The sequence below is a fragment of the Stegastes partitus genome, unplaced genomic scaffold (assembly GCF_000690725.1).
Source record: "Stegastes partitus isolate 25-593 unplaced genomic scaffold, Stegastes_partitus-1.0.2 Scaffold30, whole genome shotgun sequence".
Lineage (NCBI taxonomy): Eukaryota > Metazoa > Chordata > Actinopteri > Pomacentridae > Stegastes > Stegastes partitus.
Window position 1 is genome coordinate 1,120,888 of NW_007577761.1, and position 24,454 is coordinate 1,145,341.

Here is a 24,454-nt window from a genome sequence, read left to right on the forward strand (position 1 = left end):
TATATATATATATATATATATATATATATATACCCACACATCTATATTGGCGCCAATGGCAGACAGTTGACGTTCTCGCCATCTTGATGTCATCAGGGAATTTGAATGACTGCCACATTTGGCAGTGTGCACAGGCTTACCTGTCATGTGATGCAATAAGGCACTCCATGAAGTTTGCCATAAGCCCGTTTGCGCACAGATGGATGCAGACCTCATAAACTTTTACCATGTTTTCTTGTGCTCTCGGATGTTTTAATAAGTAATTAGCACCGGAAAGGCTGAGTTATATGTGACTTCACATGCAATTGTCAGTAGAGCGTCTTTTTTTAATCTCCTCACATCCACGGTGGGAGCCATAGCTTTCCGTTAGATTCCACAGTTGTTAGTCAAATATTTACGAGCACACAGACACTGACTCTACAAACAGGACAATTAGTTACAGCAACGGTCTCCAAATAGAGCTGTCATTGTACAATGATACTTTGGTGTTTGCTCTTCTGTGATTCGACTAATTTTAAGCATTTATGAGAAGTGTGATGCCACCACACCCTTCTCACACTATTATCTCCCTCCACATCAGAGGTTACACTTTATATATATGAAGTTTATTTTACTGATATCAAAGTGAGGATGAAGGGAACATCTCTAGTTCACTTTGTCACAAGTGGCTTCAATAGACAAAGTGATATTTTCACAGGGAACACAAAAGTTGTCAGTCACTTTTCCTCTCCTGTTTTCAGTTGGTGCAGCTGATTAAATCTTTTGGGTTATGCCGCCTCCCCCTTCAGAGAGCAGCTCATACATTTGTTTTAGTTTATACCATGAGTGGTGAAATGCAGGAGGAATGTCATGCTCTCTTGTATGTAATTCGACTCTGTTATTCCATGTATGTACAGTTTCCAGCTGGAGGATGGTGAGGAGGTTTAGGGTGCAATTCTTTATGTCACGCCAATCCTCTTCACAAGACTGACTGTACTATGATGAGAATCAAAAGCCTAAATGTGTATATTTTGTTTGTATTTATTTTTTAATCAATCTGCATTGTATTGATATGTGTACATGTGGCTGATTCTTAGCTCTGAGCCCATCTTACCAACAAGCTGAAGACTGCACTTGGTTCTGCTCTGAACTAGACAAAACTTTAACACAGTGAATCACTCAAAGGAGACGTAGACAAATCCCAGCAGTTCCAGTAGATTTTTGTATTTTTGATTTTATTTATTTTACAATACAGTAGCATACTATAGTTTTTCTATTTTCGGTCTCCTTCCAATGAACAATCTGTGAACAACATTGAACTGCTCGCAGCTTTTCTGGAAGAATCTTTACTCAAATCGTTGTTGTCAGGTGTTAGTCTGCGCATCAGTTTGGGGTCTGATGGCAAGTACAAATCCTTTGTTTTGAAAGTCTGACGTGGGCGACCCTGTTGTTTACGTTTGTATCAGGGATTTCACCTTTAAGCCGTTGTAATGCACAGGAATCCTGTGGGGTCGTAGATGCTGACACATCTTGGCCACACAGCAAGGATAAAGTTGCACTGCAGCAGCGTGATTCACCTTTAAGGTTTGCAGAAAACAAAACAAAAAAAAAGAACAATAAAGACCCTCAATCTGCAAGCCTTTAAATCCACATCACTGTTTAAGCAATGTGGCCATGATTATGGGCAATCTGGTGTGGTAAAATGGGGCCTATTTGTTTAGAAAAAAACACCACAGCTTGGCTTATCAGAGACGTCTTGTATTTTATATGCACTGGAACACCTTCTGTATCCCATCATAGGCAACACAAAGCCCTCTATCACCCCGGTCGGGTCCTACCTTGTCGTCCCACTCAACGAACCCTTCAACCTGCATTGCAAAGGTGAGAGCAGGACTCTGTGGAGGCGGGAGGACCGGCCGAAGCCGCTGAGAGCGAAAGACGTCGATGGGATGTGGACATTGCACTTCCCCAAGGCTCTTCCTCTTCACATGGGCCGCTACATCTGCCAGGACGAGAGCTCCAAGGAGCAATCCTCCATCTATGTCTACGTAAAAGGTAGCCGAGTGTATTTCAGTGGTGAAATGTGTGTGCGAGACTGCGAGGTGTTTTGTGTGTGAGAGAGCTGAAATTTAGTGAAAGTGGAAACAGACTGCAGGGAACGGCAGACAAAATCTTTTGGCATTTTCTCGATTTGCTGACACAAAGCAGAGTGTGTGGGTGTGTTTGTAGAAGAAGGTGTTTGCTACTTTGCCCTGGACAGTTACAGTAGATACTAGAGCTTTTTATCGAGTGCATGACTGAGTTTTACTGTTTCCTCCTCGATGTCACCCCCACATCCTCTTGGCCCATCGCCATCACTGCAGGCTTATATCATGTGCAGATCATTCACTCTACAATCGTTGCATCTACCTTTGAGGCAACCAGCAGAATCTACTTTTTAGATGTGAGGCCTATATTGTTTGTACCATTATTCAGCACTGCTTTTGGTACTTTAAAGTAGTGTTTCTTCATTATGGCTGTTTCTGCCTCTGTAGGATAGATATCCCTGCTGAGAAAGTCGAACCTGGAAATCATGGCCAGCTCATCGTGTTGGCAGATCAGCTCGTGTTCTTGTGAATTCTACAAATTTGAAAGAAAAAAAAAAAGAGGAAGAGAATGATTTAACTTGAATAGCTAGATTTAGATTTGTAATCTTTTAGATTTCAGTCCTGGTTGATCTGGCAATACCAACGGTTACCATGGTAACATCAAGTGTGACTTAGTACTACAGAACCCAGAATTCACAGGGAGGCAAACGCAGTTGCTTGTGCTTGTCTGCAACAGTGATACTTCAAACTTCTCTGATGCTGAGTACAGAACTCTCTCTGTGAACATGGAGTGCATCTACTCAGTTTTTATGTGCAGAAAAAACTCAAAACTTTACAGGTAATGCCAAAAGTAATACTAAAAAAAAACTGGTATTCCAGCCTTAAAACACCGTGAAAGTCGGTGTGTTAAAAAAAAAAAAAAAAAAACGAAGCACAATAAAGCGCGAGGTAAATAGACTCAGGGAATAAATCATGAGGAACATAAACTGTATGACTTCAACATTTATTGCAGCTTCTGTTCCACTGAAGAGATTACCAAAGTGAAAACATCCGCTCTGCAACCTGGCAAACAAGATAAAATTATACTTGATTACCTGCCTGCATTGAATGCTGTGAAACCTCCATGCTGGCAAAGGCTTTTTCAATCCAGTTCAGGAAAAAATAAAAATAAAGGCTACTCTATAGTATTATTTTACTGTAAATATATTGAATTTTCACTGATTTCATGAAAATCTTTAGGAGTATTTGTTAACTATTGAAAAAAAGGCATACAAATTCAAAAGACGGTGTCTATAAATGCACACTCATTTCATTTGATGGGTGATCGAGCTGAGGATTCAGTATTACAGGCTTGCAAGAAGTCAAAACAACAAATTATTACTGTAAAACTTCAACAGCTCAGTGTACAGCCCTGCTAACAGCTCTGACACCACCTGTGCAATTGTGTTTTTTTTTTTTTTTCTGGCAGATCCTGAAAATCCTTTCAGAAAACCAATGGTGTTCAACATTCTCACTCGCGAAGGAGACACTGCTTCCATTCCCTGCCTGGCAACCGATCCAAGTCTGGACAATCTGCGCTTGGAAACATGCTCCAGTAGAGCTCTGGCCTCTGGTCTTCGGTATTCTGCGAGCCTGGAGCAAGGCATCGTCATTCACAACACACAGAACGCCTACGAAGGTTGCTACGTGTGCACAGGAACGCTCATGGAAAAGAGCGTCAGGTCACATGACTACTACCTGACGGTGAAACCAGGTACAGTGGCGCGTCTGTGTGCAGTGAATTTACATTGACTTTGGATGGCTGAAATCTAATCTTTTGGGGTCTTTTTTTTGTACGCCATTTCTACCATTTCAAGTCAAGAATCTAACATTTTGATGCAAATTTATTTCCTTTCAGTACCTGCTGCTCCACCTGTAATCGAGATGCAGCTGTCCGGAAGAGTGATTCTTACCCGGGATGAGAGTCTGTCCCTCACCTGTAACACTACTAACGTCAATGGAGAAATCCACGTGAACTGGGTCACCCCACCTGGCTCGGTGAGACCTTTCTACCTTGTCTTTGCTGTGTACTGTGCTGTTGGTGGAAGACTCAACCTAAATGTCTATTGGTGTCATTTTTGTATGTTAAGTTGTTTGAAAGTTCTGTATTTGTTTCTGTTCCAATTGGTTCCAAATGAGCTGCTACCGCTAATCTTTTAGTATCAGAAACACAACAGACAACTTGATTTCTGTTTTACCCAGAGCAGAGTTTTCTTCCTATGTCTTCCTGTTGTCTGTCCTAATGAACGAGAGTGAAAGGGGTCAGTGTGCAGTCAGTGCTTCAGGATCTTGGCTGTATGAGTACTTTGCGGGCCGTAAGTGTGTGACAGAGTGCATGTGTGCACGCTCGCATGCAGGTGGTTGTGTGTCTGTGTTTGCTTGGTAAGGATAGACATGCAGACGGGGTTAATCTCTAGAGATCTCTGGGCGTTGACAGGGTGCCGTCTGGTATCCACAGCAACCAGCAAAGGTTGACGGTGCTTCACGAATCCTGACGGAGCACTTCACTCACATGCGCAGCGCCACATTGCAAATCGCAGCGGTGAGGCCGCAAGACGCTGGGAGCTACAAATGCGAAGCTAGAAACGAGAAAGGGACCAGCACCAAGTCGGTGTGGCTCGATGTTTATGGTGAGTAAATGGATCAAGATCGACTTGTCGCTGAAGCTGCATTTAGAAGCTTAACCTAAACCGGTTTCCGTGACTTGTTTCATGCACATTTTGAAGTGTTGAGTTAGACAAAGTTAATAAAAATAGCTAAATTAAAAAAAAAAAAACATACTTAGAATTTTGCAAAAACATTTGGAGGTGTTTTTTTTTCCAAAAAGAGTTATTGCACATTCGCAATTTCCCTGAGGTCTTGTACCGAAGGGATCAATAAAGTTTTTATTTTTATTTTTTATTTTTATTCTATTCTAATGGGAGTCGGAAAAACCTTTTTGAATAAGTTCCGTTGTAAAGAACAATAACATCTCTATCTCGGCTTCTTTCATTGTTTTAACCTTTAGATGAAACGTTGACACCAGCTGACGTGAAAGACTAATTACAACTATCCCAACTCAAAGCAGTCCCTCAAGACTTTATGTCTCCTAGATGGCCAACATTTTGCTTGTTTCTTCTTATTCTAGTTTTTTTAGCTGTGATCAAACAGCTGGTTTTGTTTCTGTCTTCTTCTACTATGTTTATTACAGCCGTGCGTACTGTGGTTTATGCCGCCACCTTCTTGATCTGATCAATCTAATTTTGCTTTCTTGATTTTTGCCACATTTCAAAAGCTTGCATCTAATTAGTTTGAACATTGTGTAGAAACACGACTTTGCTTTCGAACAAAATGACATTCAACTGTCTAATCTCAGCCTTTCTTAGAGGGCAATGAAGGCCTTTCATTCTTGAGTTGAATTCTTGATATTTCATTTCTGTCCTCACAAAATTGCAAACACCAATTTAAGTTCAAGTTAAAAGAATTATTTGACATTTTAGGAAATTTGCATTTTGGCAAGCGTTAGAGAGGGGGGACGGATCTCCCTCTCATGTGTGAACGGCAACCGTGAAACTACATCCAGAAGCTGGTTTAACTTGGCTGAAGCGACCCTACTATACCTGGAAACTGAACAAAACTATGCAGATTTTCAGTATTGTCTCTTCAACTTCCTTTTATCACTCTTAAATATTCATTTATGCCAACAGATGACTTTCCACTGCAGGAACTTGCTGCAGGAGTCATGTGATGCTAACATTTTTAGAAACAAGCCTGTTATTGGCACTTTCAGCCTTTCTGTCTCCATTGCATCACCATTAACTCTCAATGCGTGGCAAAAGTAGTCACTGGATGTAACGCCACCTCTATGACCATGTAGGAAATTAGCATATGTGGCCAATTTTCTACAAGGACATCGAGAGGGCAGCAAAAATGGTGCAGGTGGTCGTCTCTGAATTTAACCAGACCTGCAAATTCCTCCATTAAAAAAGCAACGTAAGGGTAGCAACCACTTGTACAAAGTGAAATCCTCTCAAAAGCACCCTTTGTTATGTGGATGATCCCCCTCAAGCAAGCGAAGATAAACTTATTAACACTTGGTAGATTTATATTTAGCATCCAGACATGAGAGTGGTATAAATCTTACCATCTAACTGTCTGCTTGTTGAATTCTTAGCTGTAGCTTACAGATATATGCGTGACATCAATCTTCCCCTCTTACTCTCCACCAGAAAAGGAACAAACGTGTTTCCCAAAATGTCAAACTTTGTGCTTTACATGTACATATGTGGAATGATTCAGCATGTTCTGTCTTGTTTGTCTCTTCCAACTGTGAAGTCTTCATATGCATGTGTTGAGTTACTCTGACTTACCAGTAAGTCTGTAAACCAGCACCGGTTCAATCACTCCATTAAATATAGATTCATGTCTTCCATCTACAAATTTGGCAACAGTGTCTCTTTTTTTATTTTTCAGAAAAAGGATTCATCAGCTTAACACCCACAAACAACGAGACCATCCATGTCCGTTCAGGCGAGAGTTTTTCTCTGAAAGTCAACATGGAGGCTTATCCAAAGCCTCACACCTTCTCCTGGAGCTTCATGGGCCACAAGCTGCGAAACACCAGCGACCACGTCATCACCACACACAGTAATGCGTACAGGTGCGACGACACACAAACACACACTCGTTTTGCATTGCCCCGGTCTTTGTCGTGTGGATGAAAAAGTTCATTACAGTAGCTCAGTGGAATTTAGCGTCTGTGGTTTGACTGCAGGTCACAGTTCCCTGAGAAGAGCAGCTGAAACACTGAGCCCCACCTCAGGGTTTCTAGTGAAACTAATAGTTTATAAATGGCTTTCACAGGAAATCAGACCATGACCATCTGTAGTATTACCTCTGAGTAGGAGATGGAAAACATGATTATGTAATATGATACAAGCCTGCATGGTTCACATGTCTCAACATTTCTTACTTACTTGGACATGATTCCCTTAAGCAAATGTTCCAAGGGAATGCAGCTGTTAAAACTGTTTTCATTATGATAAAAATCAATAAATCCATATTAATGGCTAGAGAATAAGATATTGAAGAAAAACAGACTGAAAAAGTTAAGACTTATTATTTCTCATGTGTATCCTGCAGATGAGCAGATGTGCAAAGAAAGGGCAGAGGAAAAAGGAAGGACTGGTTATAATGTAAAATGCAACTGTCTGGACATTTCAGTTATTTTCTAGGCTACAATAATTGTGACTAAATGGGAACCAGCTGTTTTGTGTTACAGCACAATCAAAGTATTAATAATTATTAACTACAGATTCAGAAAAATCAAGGAATGCATTTGTGCTAAAGTTGTAATTTTACTGTTTAGTTACAGCAGTGAGCTGAGGCTGGTGCGGCTGAAAATGTCAGAGGGTGGAGTTTACACCTTCCAAGCCTCCAATGGCGACGCTTCAGTAAATCAGACTTTCACCATCTTTGTGATCAGTAAGTGGCGCCATTCATTTTGTGAAAGGTTTTCTGTTCCCTTAAGCCTTATAATAAATTTACTCCACGGTGTTCTCAAGCCGACATGGGGGAAGTGACCTTTTCTTTGTATGAAATGAGCTCCAGCTCTCCACCCTCACCACACCCTTCATCTATAACTCACCAAGGTTTACTGCAGTGGGATGAAATGTTATGATAGGCTTACATGACTTATTCTAACTTTTGTGTATTAGGTAAGCCTGAGATTGTGTCTCATGAGGGCCCGGTGGACGGACAGGTGCGCTGCGTGGCTGAGGGCTTTCCTGCCCCCCAGATCACCTGGTACTACTGTGAGCAGCCATACGTCAGGTGAGATTTCCAAAGACCCTAAAAACATTTCATTCTCAATGAGCTTCATGAAAAGAACAAATTTTTTGCCAAAGTTATGACAGTTTCATTTGCTTCACAAGGGCGATTTCTGCATTTCTGTTCTTGTTTGTGCTCTCTCTGCTGTTTTGAGTGTGTGAGGCTAAATTATGAGATATGATGTCATAAGTCCCCTGCTCCAAACAAAGCGTTCTGCTGACAGGAACATGGACCAAATCACACCCTTATAGCTGTGAGGAGGGTCTTAGAATTACATTTTTTATTTAAAAAAATAAGTAGATGATTCATTTTAAACCAAATGTTTGCTGACAGGATTTGGTAATACTTCAAATACCGTGAAACAGACTTCTCAAGGGCTTTAAAACACCACAAAATGACAAAATATAATGGGTAGGGTCCCACCAATGAAAAACTTTTATATTATTGTCAATATGACAAATGGAGAGGATGTTATTTTTTTCAAAAATTCTTCTGCAGATGAAAAGAAAAAAGAAATAACAGTCAGACTATGCTGGTATTTCTAGAGTGTACTTTGGAACTGCAGCCTGCAGGACACGGATACTCGCCAGACTGGTCATCTGTTTCACAGACTAAGTAAAAGAAAAACTTCCAAAGCTCTGTCATGTGTTATCCAACAAATATAATGCTTTAAAGCAATCCATTTATTACATTTATGTCTGCAGACAAATGTAATGGCCTTTTAAAAGCCAGTGAGGCATGCATGTCTGTATGCACAACAGCTGGTGTCTTTTTCAGCAGTTATTTAACGGCAGTAAAGTGGGGATCTCGGATCACTGCAAATTTGTTAGTGCTTTATTGGGATATTCTCCTCTATGCTTGCACACAGTTGCTGTACGGCCTCCACCTACAGTGTCGGATCGGTATTTTGTTTGTGGTCATATTTTTACGGTCAAACTTGTTCCAAACTCCCCTGAGGGTCCTTAAGGTCACAGTAAAGACGCATTGGATAGAGTCAGGAATGATGATGACGGTGGAATGTGGGATTGTGGGATTTGACGGGGCTGATTTGTGATTGGTTGACAGTGATAAGATGACCCCCATGTGACAGGGGATTGGAAAGAATTGACTTGTGATTGGTAGGCGACCGGGACGTCTGCCCGGATACAAGTGGACGCGGCACATCTCGCGTCAAACGTAAAGTGTGCAGAGGGAGGAGCACCTGGTTGCCGTAGCAACACTAATCCCAAGCAGCATGCCTAATGAATCATAAGTGATAATCCAAACTTTATCCCGTCATTTTTAAAAAAAATTACAATCAAATCCAATTAGCGCTCATTACATGCACTCTCACTGCAGGCACGCAAATGTATGTCCAGAAGCAGGAAGTAATGTGACCTGAGTAAGCCTATCACCAGAGAGCACTTGGACAGCACCTGCTCCTCAGGCTGTTGTGCTGTAAAGTATAGAGCCTTGGGCTAATTTTACACATTTCACATTCGTTCCACAAGCACAGAAGGAATTCCGCTATTATTATGAATTCTGAGCGAAACTAACAGCTGGTCAAGCACTGAATTATGAGGTTGTGTTTCCGCGGTTCTGCATTTTGTGTAAAGCTGTTGCTCACACACGCTGTCACGACTCAGGAAGGGAATGTGTGTCTTAGGGAAGAGATACTCAGGTGGCCAGAGAATTCTCTGAATAGCTCCGTGATGTCATCAAAAACATTGTCAACAGTCATGTAATCATCTGTCTGCAGGTGCTCCCAGCAGACAAATGCCACCCAGGAGGAGAACAATGTCATCACCATCACTTTGTTCAGCCCCATGTTCGGGAAGACGGAGGTGGAGAGTCGGGTGAACATCAGCAGGGGACGGTTCAACACCCTGGAATGCGTGGCCACCGTGGAGGGAGAGCAAGCCTACACGCTCTTCTCCATTAGTGGTGAGTTGAAGTCACGTGTGCACGTTAACAGCACGCGCACAGGTGCACTAAATAGGGGCCGTATGGAATTAAAGGAGCCGTCGGTGCCTGTCAGTCGCGTGGTTTGTTGGTGAATTGATGTAATCCTCTGCATGCCGTCACCTTTAGATTAGATTAAAGCACAACAGAGTCAATAACACAAGGCAGCGCGTGCATATAAAATTCTCTTTACTTTAAGATTGTAAATCTCGCTCTGCCTGATTTTATTCTCTTTAAAACTGACTGCAATAATCTCAGTGTTGTTAAGAACTCTGTCCCTCCCTGCTTTGTGGACTGTTATGTTAACAGGTCTGCCCCTCAATAAAACCTCAGTTCAAAATATTTACTAAAAGCACGACTTTAACGAGGATTAACCCGTAAATGCGGCCCAACTCCTAGATTTTGGTTGTCTGTAATCTGTTAAGTAAACATTAGCAAAGAGAGATACCTCAGAAATGATTGGCTATGATGAGATGTTGTTACTATCACAGAAAGGAATTAGCTCCAGCCCATTGTTTACTCTATGACTCCAAATCCGCTCTCTTGTAACGGCCTCCCCATCTGCCGTACAATGTCCTCAAAGTGTTGCGAGTGCAGGAACTGAAAGTACAGCAAAGTCCCCGCCTGAGCCTGAAGACCTGGGTTTATGTGGGACACGGCGGGCTAACTGCGGCTGCAGCGGGTATGTGGGCGAGCATTAGGAGGAAGGAGAGCGTGTTTGCTTACGGCCAGGCAGGACAGGCCTTTGGGAGCGTGTGCCCAGGATTTTTGTGCTTCGCAGAGTAACAGCAGACCAGGCGGAGGCGCTAAGAGTGTAGAGCGCAGTAGGAGTCCTGGCAGTGCTGGGCGTTCTGGGGCTGTGGGAGGCTTGGAGGTGTCAGTGAGCTGCAGCAGAGAATACACAAAGCTTTAGAAACCACTGACAGGTTTACAGGGGATTAGTTCCTGCAGACTCTGCATTCTCAGATTTGAAGTGGAGAGAAAGCTTCTTATCGCTAAAGAGCTTATTACACCCCACTGTACAGAGGAGCAAAACAATGAGGCATCACAAGCAGCCAGACACAAAGGAACAGAACACTGATCACCTATAATTACAAGTAATGCGAAAGCAACAGCAATACAATTAAAAAAAAAAAAAAAAGAAAAAAAAAAACCAACATTGTATAATCAAAAGGGATTTAAGCAGTTAACGAAGTAAAGTAAAAAAATTTGCAAACAGAGAACAATAGCAGAGAACGCTCCAGTATGTATACATATGTAATTGGATTAGTATGCTGTTATTTGATCAGAGTGGGCTTCACTGTGACTTAGCCTTCTCTGGCTTACCTTAAGTCCCCTTTGCAATGTCATTTAGAGTGTAAACATGACAAACCATTGAAAGGGTCCCTGATTGGTTCTACCACTGCTACACTATCAAGCCTTATCTTTTCTATCTCCCTGCAGAGAGAAGAGTTCCCCATGATCTGTTCTCCCCTCTGCTAATTGGCTCTGTATCAGCAGCAGGCATCCTCTGCCTTGTCCTTATCATGCTGTTCTACAAGTATATGCAGGTAAGACAGCGCTGCAGTGTTCTTGGAAGGCACACCCTCTACAAGACAAGCCGAGAAAAACTGTAGGATGTATTGTAACCTCTTGAGCTAGTTTTTCACAGTAATTGGTGTCTTTTTGTCTGTTTTTTTTTTTTTTTCGTCAGAAACCCAAATACCAGATTCAGTGGAAAGTCATTGAAGGAATCCACGGTAACAACTATGTGTACATTGACCCCACCCAGCTCCCGTACGATCACCAGTGGGAGTTTCCTCGAAACAACTTGCGTTTTGGTGAGCCTGCTACACTCCTTTATGAGAATCACCTGCAGTGCGTGCTGTATCCAAGCCATAATTCCATTAATCCATCATTCCTGACACACTGCAGCACTAAACTGTTCGCCCTGGTTGTCATGTCGAAGGTGTAAATCACCGCAGGGGCAGTATGATGTGAAGATAAATGGGGTTTGCCTCAGTAATAGCCCCGCTAATAAAGCCTAACAGTGCAGTCAGTATGACATCATTGCTGTTACCCCTCAGGCTGCTTCATGCTGATTGACAGACACACTGGTTTCTGTGTATATGGACACCATTAATGTTTTAGCCATGTCTGTGGTCATTACTGACTAACCAGTTCCACAGCTCATCAATGATGAAACCCCACTCCCTCACTGCAAACACAATATTGTTGACATATTCTGGGTGTTGTTTTCAACAAACCTCCTTAAACAGGATCCTGCGTGTCCTGGTGCCTACGTACACAGCCCGGGGGCTTAAACTGGTGTCCTAGGAACGCTGGCATGGGGCCTGTTTGTGGGAGGGAAACAGGACAGGGAATAACAGTTTTATTTCTGTCTTCTCGTCTTCAGGGAAGACACTGGGATCTGGTGCATTTGGGAAAGTGGTGGAAGCCACTGCATATGGACTCTCCAAAGCAGATTCAGTCATGACGGTGGCTGTGAAAATGCTCAAATGTAAGCACTGTCAACACACATGCAAATGAAGAGCACTGAGCACAGCGTCGCTATTTTGACTCTGTGACAAATGCGCATTCACTCCGTCCTCGCAAGAAGTTCTAATGAATAAATAATTTGCCTGCAGGTGTTCAGAGACAGCCAGCTATTAATGTGCATGTTTGTATTTGGCGGTTTGCACACTGCTGCCAAATCAACATATTAGGCAGGCGCCTATTATTTTAATTAGCTTCCAGCAACAGCCAATTTTGTAAATCAAGATCGCAATATATAATTATACTTCCATCTCAAGCTCAGTTTACTCCTAATCCTTTAGTAAATTCTGATTGTGTCCCCCCCCCTTTGTTTTTTCCAACAGCAAGTGCTCATGCCACAGAGAAAGAAGCACTGATGTCAGAGCTAAAAGTCCTCAGTTACTTGGGAAACCACATGAATATTGTCAACCTGCTGGGAGCCTGCACTGTTGGAGGTGCGGCCACCATGTTGTCCTGCGCAGTCTTCTGTGGAATGACACTATAAACTTGTTTGAAGAATTTCAGGAGAAACATTTTCTTGTAGTTTCGGTTGCAACATTTCTTATTTTGGCTTGTTACTGAAACTCTGTGACTCGTATTTGTGAAAAACCTCCTCATCAGGCATGTTGCCTTTTCTGCAGGCCCTACACTGGTGATCACCGAGTACTGCTGCTTTGGAGACCTGCTCAACTTTCTGCGCAGAAAGAGAGAATCCTTCATCTGCTATAAGCTCGAGGAAGACTATTACTACCGCAACGTCATGCAGCAGAGAGTCGCAGATGGGTCAGGTTTCTTTTTTTTTTTGTGTGTAAAGAGCTGTTTTATTGTCTGATGGAAAAGAAAAGAGAGTACTAGTATTTACTATCCAGAACGTGCGTAGGAGGAGGATATTTGGACAGCAACGTGCTTATGTGTGGCTGTGCTCGGCTGAGACCAGACTGCTCCTTTCCTCTTCACAGTGACAGCTTGAACGGCTACATGACCATGAGGCCTTCTGCTGCTGGCAACCAACCGCTCAGCTCATCCTCCCAGAAGAGACGCTCGCTACGCAAAGGCAAGCCAGACGGCCATTCATCAAGTCTCAAAATACACAGAAAAGCACTTGAACTGTGTCAGAAAAATAACCTCGAACTTCACTCTCTCAGGCGGCTCTTACGTTGAGGCAGACGCAGAGAGCGAGATGTTTGAAGAGGACGGCCTCTCTCTAGACACCGAAGACCTACTCAGCTTCTCATACCAAGTGGCCAAAGGAATGGAGTTCTTAGCCTCCAAAAATGTGAGCGCCCGCCATCATGCTGGGTGTTTAGAATAACACTCTAGTGTTTTAGGACATTTTCTAGAAGCATAGATCACATTGCCACAGCTAGTAAACGGATCTAAAACGCATGTTGGAGCATGCTGCTGAAAAATTTATTAGCTGTGGAGGCGAAGATACTGTGAGCCGGCATATCAGTGTCAGCGGTTGTGTGTTACAGATTAAAGTGTGGAAATTCGGTTCCAAAGTGCATCAGAAAAAGGACTTCTTTCATGAGTCATGTTATTATATAATTATGATTGGTCATGCAGATAACCTCAGATTTGATAGGTAATGATGCATTTGTTTTTCAGTGTATTCACAGAGACCTGGCTGCCAGAAATATCCTGCTGACTCAAGGGAGGGTGGCAAAAATCTGCGACTTCGGCTTGGCAAGAGATATCACCACAGACTCCAACTATGTGGTCAAAGGCAATGTGAGTCTGCATGAACTTGGGAAGTTAAGATGTCAAAATCAATTTGTTAAGTAATGAATTAGGTCATTGGCATTCCCCTGCTTAGTCCAATTCAGAGCTAAACATCAGAGTCACTGTGTGGGGGTGGACCGTAGGCAGCTATTCTCATACAGATTGATAATAATCAATAAGACCGGTAACTGACCTTTGGAACCAATATACATTTGCAGCAAAAATGGAAATGTTGGTGCCGAAATTTAGTGTAACACAAAAAGTTTTTTTATGTTTAGAATTTACATATGTTTGATTAAACGACAGCTTTTCCACATTTAAACTTAAAGGTGGAAAGCAGGTTACTATTTCATGTGTAGTTTATTTTATCAGGAATAAAAGAAAATTGTGATGCTGAAAAATGCTGCTTGGATGTATTGGATCAGACAATCCCATTCTACTCTAAGCAAACTTTCTCTTTAGGATCTGTTTCAGTTCGCTAGAAAGCACATTTTACCTGCTTGTATACTAATATAAGTAACCCCGAGAATATACGATAATGTTACAAATAGTTAGTCAAAGCTGCATAGTCTGAGTTTAGCCCTCCTGATGTTTCAAATCATATTTAAGACCAAACTTCCAATGTAATTTAATTTGACATCAGCTAACGTTGCTCCTGCTTAGAGTCTCGATTCTACTCGCTGGTTGTAACTTCAAATTAATTAACTAACCCTACTTACAATTTACGTGTCTCTAAATGAAGGTTAACACAAATTAAAATGGCTAGTAGCACAAAAAAATGACTTATTTACAGTCCTTGTACAGATAAGCCGTCACCTAACATGCTAATTTGCATCGCTCAAGGACCTGACTGACAAAGCTAATGCTAGTTTGCTAAAATGAAACGTGAGGTGACACGTAAAAGAAGTAACATGGAACACAGTTGAAACGCTACACTGGATTTAATTGAAGCATTTTGTAAAAACAGTGTAGTTTGTTATAATCAATCACACTTTAATTGTATTGTGCAAAAAGTGCTTTACAGAACGAAAGGAAAGCTAATACAATAAATAAAAATGAACATTATGCCAAAAAAATCCGTGTTGTGAAATATGACAGTAATAGAACAGTGTAGAACAGCAAAAAGTTATTTACAAATGAATAAGTTCAATAAAACAAGTTACCTTCAAACAAAACAAAACACAATAAGCAGCCTAATATCATGCTAACGGGCGTTTAGTAAAATCAGCATTACCTCTCACTCTAAACTGTATGCTATTAATTGTGACACACATATTTCTTGCATATGTAGCTATTCATAAATAATCAAGTAAACAAAGGTATACCTGCATTTACAAAGGACTGGCATCATTTCATGCAGTCCGACCTCATAAAATTGTTGCTGTAGATAATGCCATTACAGCTTTTTTCCAACATTTTTGCAAAGCAATCAGATTTTACTATTTTAATAATGGCTGGTTATGAGTTTTAAAAACTTTGGAATGGATTTATGAAATCCTTGTGCAACCAAATTGTCCTGTGGCAAAGCTTCTGTACCTGCTGCCACTAAACTGGAAAACCAGAGGTCCCCCTCATTCACTTTATTTTCTTATGCAAATTCCTGTTGCGCAACTCCACAGTTATCTGGTGCACTTGTCTGCAAAACAAACTTAGTTTTGTTTGCAGTCTAGCTTACCGTAGAAGTGCATTTCTCCAAATATTCGTTCCTTAGAAATGTATCCTGTTTTCGGAGAACTTCTCTACATTCGTGGGACAGATAGGTTTTCTTTAAACATGCTTTGTTTTTCTTTGTCTTTGCAGTGGCCTTTATTTTTTTTATCAGTTCAATCACCACCAATATAGCACTTTCACCTATACTATAGCACTTCAACCTCCCCCTTCTGGCACTGAGAATAATTACACAAACACTGTTGACGGTCCCGCGTATGGCTGTTTTAGACTGCAGTCAATCCTCTTAATGCTGTCGTTTTTCTCAGACACTTAAAGGGTTTTCCCAGCCTGCTCCTAGTTACTGTAACCTGCATGTCTTTCAACACAGTTGGTGAGGTAGGACTGTAAAGAGAGTAGCCTCAAGACATAGTGTCAAAAACTCTTACCATGGCTTGTGGCAAGCAAGTACTGGTATTTCTAAATGACCTGAGTGTGTGAGCTGACTGTGAGCTGTCACATTTTTGGGATGTGTTGTTTTTTGCATTTTTTTTTTCTCCAGTGTCAGGTAGGAACGACACAGATGTGCTGACTTTGGTATGTTTTTAGAGACCTCAGGCAAAAAAAGTCTGCAAATAAATCATGTGGAGTACAGTCTGTTCATCTATCAGTTTCTTAGCATAGTAAAAACAAACAAAAAAAAACTCCAACAAGAACAGGTTTCCAATTGTGATCTATTGCAACTTTCCATTTGTTCACCTTGAATACTTTTCCTTCAGGCTCGTCTGCCAGTGAAATGGATGTCTCCAGAAAGTATCTTTGAGTGTGTGTACACATTTGAGAGTGACGTCTGGTCCTATGGCATCTTGCTTTGGGAAATTTTCTCACTAGGTACGTCTCTACATCCAGTATATGTGTGTTTCTGTGGCTATCAGAAGGGCGTAATGTGACTGAACATCTCCTCTGAACAAACAGGAAACAGCCCCTATCCTGGTATGCCTGTGGATGCCAAGTTCTACAAACTGATAAAAGAAGGATACAGGATGGATGCTCCAGAATTTGCACCCAGTGAAATGTGAGTTTTTAATTGGAGTGAGATACAAGTGTGTGTAAAATGGCTGTTGAAGTGAAATATGGGCAGAAAGATTATTAAAAGGAGTGATGTTTTGGTTGGATAGATGGAGGTGGTGGGACTATGAAAGAATGCTGGTGGGGAGGGTTTGAATAGCAGCCTGCTCTCACCCTGGTGCATTTGGCTTTTCACAAGAATAACTGAAAATGAGGACATGTTAGAACGTTCAAGTAGAACTGAGAAATAACAGGCTGTGATAATTAACGGCAGACAAATAAAACTGTTTGTGTGTTTGTGTGCCGCTGTGCAGGTATCAGATTATGAGGTCCTGCTGGGATGCCGACCCCTTCAACAGACCCCCTTTCAGGAAGGTTGTGGAAAGGATTGAGCAGCAGCTGTCAGATGCCACGAAGCATGTAGGTTGCATGACTTTGACATTGTTTTTCTTCATTATACAAGGCTCAAACATACATTCCTTGAAAATAATGTACCAAGACGGCCCTGCGGGAGCAGGATTATGAGGTAATGAAATCAAAGCCACTCCAGGGTCCTAAAATTGTAAAAGCTGAAGGGACATGGTTCATGGCACACCGTAGGGACAAATTTTGAGCCCTTCAAAAAAAGGACAGAATATGCTGATACATATAGCCATGACAAACGTGAAGTTAAGCAGTCCCATATGCTAACTGCTAAACCAAAAACAGGGAACACTAGCCTTAACCCCAAGCAGTTTCTGGGCATATCACTGTGGGCCCATTTTCACTGCAATGGTAAGTCCTGAACCTTTACAGACACAGCAAAAAAATGTTCGGTGCAGAATGAGTTATAATGTCATAAAAACAAAAAGTCAAATGTTTCATTTCTATGGTTATTTAGTTTACAAAAAAAATGTCACAACCTGGAATGAACATGGAAGACATTTTTCCAAGGGCCCACAGGTGCTATCAATACTAAAAACAAAATGGTGGTCCTATGTGAGGGCTGCAGGGCGCAATTGTTTGCACTGTTGCCTCACAGCAAGAAGGTTGCCGGTTTGCGTCCCGGTGGGGGATTTCTGCGTGGAGTTTGCATGTTCTCCCTGTGCAGCGTGGGTTCTCTCCGGGTTCTCCGGCTTCCTCCCACACAGTCCAAAAACATGTTGAGGTTAATTGGTGATTCTAAATTGTCCGTAGGTGTGAATGTGAGTGTGCTTGGTTGTCTGTCTCTAAGTGTAGCCCTGTGATAGACTGGTGACCTGTCCAGGGTGTCCCCTGCCTTCGCCCCAAGTCAGCTGGGATAGACTCCAGCCCCCCCGCGCCCTAGTGAGGATTAAGCAGTGTATAGATGATGGATGGATGGATAGATGATGGATGGATGGGTCCTATGTGCTATAGATTTTTTAACACTAAGATTTTTAATTTGTTTTCATACTCGCTACCTATCTGCTTTGTGTAAAAACAGCCTGCAGTTCAGCCTAGGTCAGCTGAAAAGTCTCTGAATTTTTCTCACATGACCGGTGGTCATAGTTGAGTCACTATAAGCTTCACTTTTGTCCCAAAAGGTGCAGAATTGTAATTTTTCTACACAATCTATTTACTGCGAATGGTTTATTGTTGGGGATTTTTTTTAGTTGGGACACATAAAACAAGCAAAAATATGATTTGGAAAGTATTGAAAACGGCAAATGTTTGGCAATGTTTTCTAGTGGAGCAGCGCGTCACAAATTAGTCGTTCCAAGACCGTTCAAAATCCAATGATTCTCTCTGGTTTTACAGTTTGTAGCTCTGCTACATTGTGTAATTTTCATGTATTTTTAAAGACAGAGCGCCTTTCAAACCCACCAGTGGGTTTTGGGGTTCAGGAGGTTAATGGAGTGATAACATCAGTTGTATCAAACTCATCTAACTCTCAGCATAACATCAGATTTCTCGAAACTCTTTCTTTCAGTTTATCTGTATGATGTAATTTGGTGCTCGTTTGTTACATTTTGTGACATAACATGACCACAGTAGATAAAGACTAAGGCTTACACAATGGCCACATGATTGTGAAACGTTCAGAATCCCTTCATGTGGGAAAACGCTTTTTAAAGTCACCTCCCGACTGTTCACACATAATTCAGTTAAAGGTCTGGAGCCTCTCACAGCATGAGCAGATGTGTTTGAACTCCTGGCTCTTCTGATTTACTCACACTGAGGCCTCCATTTTTCTCATGACTGTCCTCTTGCACGTCAATGGCTTTAACAGTTCTTCAAGGCACCATTTAGGAAAAAACACTTGCTTATTCTCTTCCAGAGCGGTGGATGAAAAGATTGATACCATTCTCACGTTCAAAGCCAGAGTTAAAGTTAGCTTAGGTTCTCCTGAAGACGAGAAACCAGGGAAACAACCAGTTTGGATTGAAGAAAGTTCTAAAAGCTACCTTCCAGCTCTCCCACGGTGTAACTGTTTGTTAATTACATAGGTGGAGGTTTCATTTGACTGCTGGACAGGACATATTAAGAGGTGTGTCTGGGGATCCACCTAGAGAAATTTTAAGCCTCTAACACATAATTTCCTGCATTATAGTGAATCGTCATGCACCACTTTATTCTTTTACTGCATTAGTTTACAGTGGAAAGGTCTTTATTTATGTAAGGAACACACAAAAGTCTAGAATCCAGTGTCAATGCACATTTAATGGAATATGGATCTAATAATGCTCTCCACAATGCACGTGCTGTTTTTTTGCACTGATAATTCATATTTTGAGCTTATGTTAGCATTTAACTTGTACTCTAGTACAGCCTTTTGAAGCTGCCAGCGTGACTGAAGACTTTCAGTGTTGTTTGGCTTAAGAAACAGGCCGTCTAGCCCATGGTACTCCACATGCTTTTACTCTTGATGCTAAGCTAAGCTGACTGTATTATAGCTGTCAAGCTTCATAATTCACCCTCTGAACCCCTGGACCTTTATTTGCTGCTGTCACATTTTGATTTATTGTGGGTTCATTTTCCCCTGAAATTTAAAGTCACGCACCGCCGTGGAAACAGCAAACATGGCCAGAGATAGAGAGAGAACTAAAACATGCCTTTCATGCAGGATGACAGTTATGATGCCATAAATCATCATCTTTATTTCATTTACAAAAATGTAAAAAAACGAAATGGAATTGCCATTTACAACATTTTTCTAAGTGTCCACAGGTGTTACCAGTGGTACCAAATATTGACTCTGAATACTATAAACCCTTCACTGCTGACATTTTTAGTTTATTTCCATACTTGTCTCCTATCAGCTCACTGTATACACAGCCTGCTGTTCAACCTAGTTCAGCTTCAGGATCACAGAATTTCTGTTCTATGACTGTTGAGCCATAAAGACCTTTCCTGTTGCACCGAACAATGCAGAATTTTCTCTTCTTTATCAGAATCTGGTGAGAGCGAATGGTCCAACTTTGGCAGATTTTTAAATGAGAACATGTAAAATAAAGAGATTTTGATGAATTATTAAAATGTTTTGATGGTTACGTTTTCCAATGGAACACCCCGTCACAGAGAAGTTCAAAGATTGTTTGCAAGTTGAAAAAGTGACAATTCTTTCTGTTTTTGACCTTGATAAATGGCGTAATTTTGGCTATTTTTTACAGATAACATGCCTTTCCAATCTGATGTCGGGCTTTTGGGGTTCAAAGGGTTAATCGAGGGATAATGTCAGTTCTATCAAGCTCATCTAACTCTCAGCAAAATGTCAGTTTTCCTAAAATGTCAAACCGTTCCTTTCGGGGGTTTTTTGTTTTTCTAATTTGTCTCATTCTTATCCAAGGTTCCTATCAATGTCACCACATTTTTGATTTCTTTACTCGAACACTAAAGCTTATGAGAGAGGACAACTGTTCAGATGAACGCCAACGCTGCAGCTGCAGGACTGAACCAGTACTAACGCTCACAAACTTTGCTCTCTCCCTCTTTCCCCTTATTATCAGATTTATCTGAACTTTAGCTCCAGGCCTCCTATGACGCCCAGAGCGAGGGACGAGCCTAGTTCTCAGAGCGCAGCGTTTTGTCATCTCAACTCAGCCGGCAGTAACAGCGCTCCGACGCAGCCCTTACTGGTCCAGCACGAGGTCTTCCTGGAGGGGACAACGCTCACAGCCCAACGGGTGTAAGGACCCACCCGACCTGTCTGGCTGCCTCATAAAGTGCCTGTAATGTTCCGCCACAAGCCACCCAACCACTACACCCGCCCACCGCCCTGGTACCAGCAGCATTTATTGCGTTGTGTTGCAGATGGAATGGTAAATTGCCATCTTTTAGCAGAAAGAATGACAAAAGGACTTCGATCTTTGCTATCACTATTATTGCGCACTAATTACAGGGAGGACACTTGGACTAATGCTCCCGTGCTCACAGCAAAGACCTGTCAAGGCACCAGGGAGGGTGGCGGGGACATCAACCATTACTCTAAATCTTTCATTAAGCTCATTACTACACTGTTATCTGTTTTGTTATTTTTCAGTTTCATGTTTCCTACACGTTTTTGTTATTTTTTTTGGATTGGGGGGTGCAAAAACAATATTCTAACTGTTCCTTTCTATCTACTGGAGGTTTATTTTCTCTTTACATTTTGTGTTTTGTTATTCTTTGTTGTTTTTTTTCTGTCATGGAGATTTATGTAGCGTTTTTATTTTTTGGTTGGCTGTTGCAGTTGTTGGAAGAAGAAGAAAAAAAAAAAAGCACTCGAGGCACTTGAACTTCACATCATTCCATACACCATATAATGCAGCTTTTTGTTTCCTTTGTTTGTTTTTTGGATACTCTTTTATTGTCAGTATTATTCCCACCTGTTCAGATCTACGTTATATGAAGGAGACACTTTCGGGGGCCAATTTAAATTGAGTTATTGAGACACTGGTATATAAGCTATTAGACAGCATGGGTTGGTCATGCTTTGAGTCCATAAGTGCTTCAGGTTGATTATTAGATACTTTAATGCTCTTTTTTTATGTTGGATGTCACTACCTAGAGAGCAAATAGCCGTCTTTACTGGACCTTCTTATCACACACCATGGATCAGCGCATGATTCCTCTACACACACAGTTGTCTTCAGAGATATGGTATAGATATGGTACGTTAGCTTTTCCCTTACGTGCTCGTCGACTGTACATGTGTACATATCTGTAGGTGATGATGCTCTTCGAGGAGATGCGAGTCTCGACAAAGAGGACAGTCTGTGACGTCTTAGTGTTCGTCTTAGCTTTGTTGCATAAACAGGTCATTTTTGACAGCTGGACTGGTGGAGAAAGAGTGTTTTTTTGTTTTTTTTTTTCCTTGTAAAGGTGTAAATAAAACAGGATCATATGGTTCCTCTCCTGCCACATCCAGTGTATGATATTTGTTTACAAGCATGAGACAGGTACTGCCATTTCTCAGATGTGTTTTCTCTACTGTTGTAAAGGTTCATGAAGGACAAAAAAAACGGGAATCTTTTCTGTTTTGGCTGACAGGCAGTTGGTGTGTTTTTCACCCCGTGCTAGCTGTGGTTCTCTGTTGTACAGTATATATCACGAATAAAGTCGAGGCGACCCTCATGTGAAATGCCATTAAGTGGACTGCAGTATTCCCCGAGGTGACAAGCAAGAGGAAAACAGAGGCTCTTCAAGTGCTCTCTGTTCAGATGTTGACGCTGAGGACTGAGCTCGGTGTGTCGGTCATCTCATTGTTCTCCGGCCAGTAGCTGGTTTTCCTCTTCTTCTTTGTCTGCAGCTGTTTCCTCCCTCAGAAGTGGGACTTTTCAGCACCTCTCAGCCAGTAGTCTGTATCAGTCCAGACCTTTATGAATCCCCTCTTCTCACTGGTGGATGTTGTTCTGAAGAGCACCAGGAAAGTGTCCTGTTTGTGTGTGTGTGTGTGTGTGTGTGTGTGTGTGTGCATGTGTGTGTGTGAAATGGTGTGTTTGATTGTGTGGGTGCATGTATGTGTGATTGCATAATTAAAAGAATTACTGTCAAGAGGTGCCACTACTAAAGATTCATCAAGTCCTTTAGGCTACTAAAACCCCACAGTCTTACTGATCTGTCTTTTTGTAAATATAAATGTGCGTATATTGTAAAGAAACGTCAATGCTTTTGAAGATGTTTATCTTGATGAAGATATGGTACATTGATGCATAAGAATTTTATTATGCTGTATTTTCTTAAGTGTGCACAGATTTCCTACTGTAGATTCGACCGGGGAAGCTGCTTGTGTCTCTGTCACCATGGTTACTTCAACAGAAAGAGATTCACTAATGTTTTTAATTTTGGCTAATTCATCCTTTCAGACAGTTTTGCCAGTTCACTTGAGAACTGCTGAGCTGCTCCTAAAAGCTCCCAAATGACCATCAGTGTTCACGGCAATATCAGTAAATATGATATTACTAAATTGTACAACCAGACAGGAAGGCGATGTCAAAAAATAATAGAGATTATTTTTCACTTCTCTGCTCCCCTACCATTTAAGAGCTTCCCTGCATTTTGCTGCGTATTTATTGAAAGCATTAGAGTTATTGTGTAAATTTGATGTGTTGCTATTACATGTGTCAATGTAAATAAAATTGTGTATATTGAATTCCCAATTACACTTTTTTTGGTCTCTTTTTTAATCATCTCCTACAAATCCTTGACATACTGCACAACTACAAATCTCTTAAATCCTGCATGAAAAACTTTACATTTAGTCATCATATTGTCCATTTGCAGTGGCAGCCACCTGAGTGTGACTCTTGCAGGTTGTTCCCCGAAGCAATTCAGATGGCCTCTAACTCTGCTGCACAATGGAGGTCGAGTGGATCTTTGTTTGGCCAACTGCTCATGTAAAATACAGTAATTGGTGACACTTTTTTTAGCCATTCTTCCTGTTGTACGCTAAAGCCTTTGGCTCCGACCCAGAAAGGGACATCTGGTCGTGAGGGGAACGCCACGAGGAGGACAGCGGCGCTCGAAGCAGCCCCTCGGACGGGCCTGGTGCTGAAACCTGTGGGGGCAGAGTCCATTGTTTCAGGATCTAACTGATAAGACACAGGACGGAAATCCCACCATTGAAGTGGAGAAGTTTGTTAGTCAGACTCAAGGAAGTTTGGAAAGAAAAGGAGAGAAAGCCTGAGATGAATCTTTAAGTAATTAGGCCACGAGTAAAATACAGATGCTCAGCACGGCTTCCACAATGTGAAATACTACATTTTAGTGTCAATGAACCACACTTGTGCAATAATTAGGTGTTTAATTTCCCCCCCTCAGGATTGGCTGACAGTAAGGCTGTGATAAGAACTGTCATACCGCATTTCCAAGAAACAGAATCAGACACATGAGTGTGTCTCAGTACTTAAAAGACCCTTAAGCCTTCAAATCAACCATTGTTTTCTGAAACAACACTAAATCTCCAGGTTTCCTCCAGGGCTAACAGGTGCACACTGCTCAAAAGAGTCTTGTAATTATGACATTGAAAATCTTGTTGAAGCAAGCATATAAGATTATTTTTAACAATGACACTTGCACTGCAGCTTTAAAAAAAAATAAAAAAAACAAAAAAAACCCCAGACTATTACACAGTTAAACCATCATTCATTTCTTGACAATCCGCTTGCAAAACTGGTACGTGGTGAGGCTCCAAACCAGTCAACCCTTTTGTGTCGTGTTTAATCAGAAAA

General features: G+C 41.5%; 1 protein-coding gene across 2 annotated transcripts in view; it reads left to right on the top strand.

Annotated features, from left to right (window-relative positions):
- Nucleotides 1-23,383, top strand: part of kita (KIT proto-oncogene, receptor tyrosine kinase a) — a 24,873-nt gene extending 1,490 nt beyond the window's left edge. The window contains exons 2-21 of one of the 2 annotated variants that reach the window (XM_008299335.1): nucleotides 1,780-2,034; nucleotides 3,535-3,819; nucleotides 3,964-4,103; nucleotides 4,543-4,735; nucleotides 6,558-6,744; nucleotides 7,453-7,568; nucleotides 7,802-7,916; nucleotides 9,652-9,836; nucleotides 11,298-11,404; nucleotides 11,548-11,674; nucleotides 12,250-12,354; nucleotides 12,713-12,823; nucleotides 13,010-13,151; nucleotides 13,328-13,422; nucleotides 13,514-13,644; nucleotides 13,977-14,099; nucleotides 16,517-16,628; nucleotides 16,713-16,812; nucleotides 17,120-17,225; nucleotides 20,753-23,383. In XM_008299335.1, the coding sequence (XP_008297557.1) occupies nucleotides 1,780-2,034; nucleotides 3,535-3,819; nucleotides 3,964-4,103; nucleotides 4,543-4,735; nucleotides 6,558-6,744; nucleotides 7,453-7,568; nucleotides 7,802-7,916; nucleotides 9,652-9,836; nucleotides 11,298-11,404; nucleotides 11,548-11,674; nucleotides 12,250-12,354; nucleotides 12,713-12,823; nucleotides 13,010-13,151; nucleotides 13,328-13,422; nucleotides 13,514-13,644; nucleotides 13,977-14,099; nucleotides 16,517-16,628; nucleotides 16,713-16,812; nucleotides 17,120-17,225; nucleotides 20,753-20,935 (2,918 nt within the window). In that variant the 3' untranslated portion in view covers nucleotides 20,936-23,383. The remainder of the gene's footprint in view (nucleotides 1-1,779; nucleotides 2,035-3,534; nucleotides 3,820-3,963; nucleotides 4,104-4,542; nucleotides 4,736-6,557; nucleotides 6,745-7,452; nucleotides 7,569-7,801; nucleotides 7,917-9,651; nucleotides 9,837-11,297; nucleotides 11,405-11,547; nucleotides 11,675-12,249; nucleotides 12,355-12,712; nucleotides 12,824-13,009; nucleotides 13,152-13,327; nucleotides 13,423-13,513; nucleotides 13,645-13,976; nucleotides 14,100-16,516; nucleotides 16,629-16,712; nucleotides 16,813-17,119; nucleotides 17,226-20,752) is intronic. The other variant, XM_008299344.1, reaches the window with a different exon arrangement.
- The last annotated feature ends 1,071 nt before the right edge of the window (nucleotides 23,384-24,454 follow it).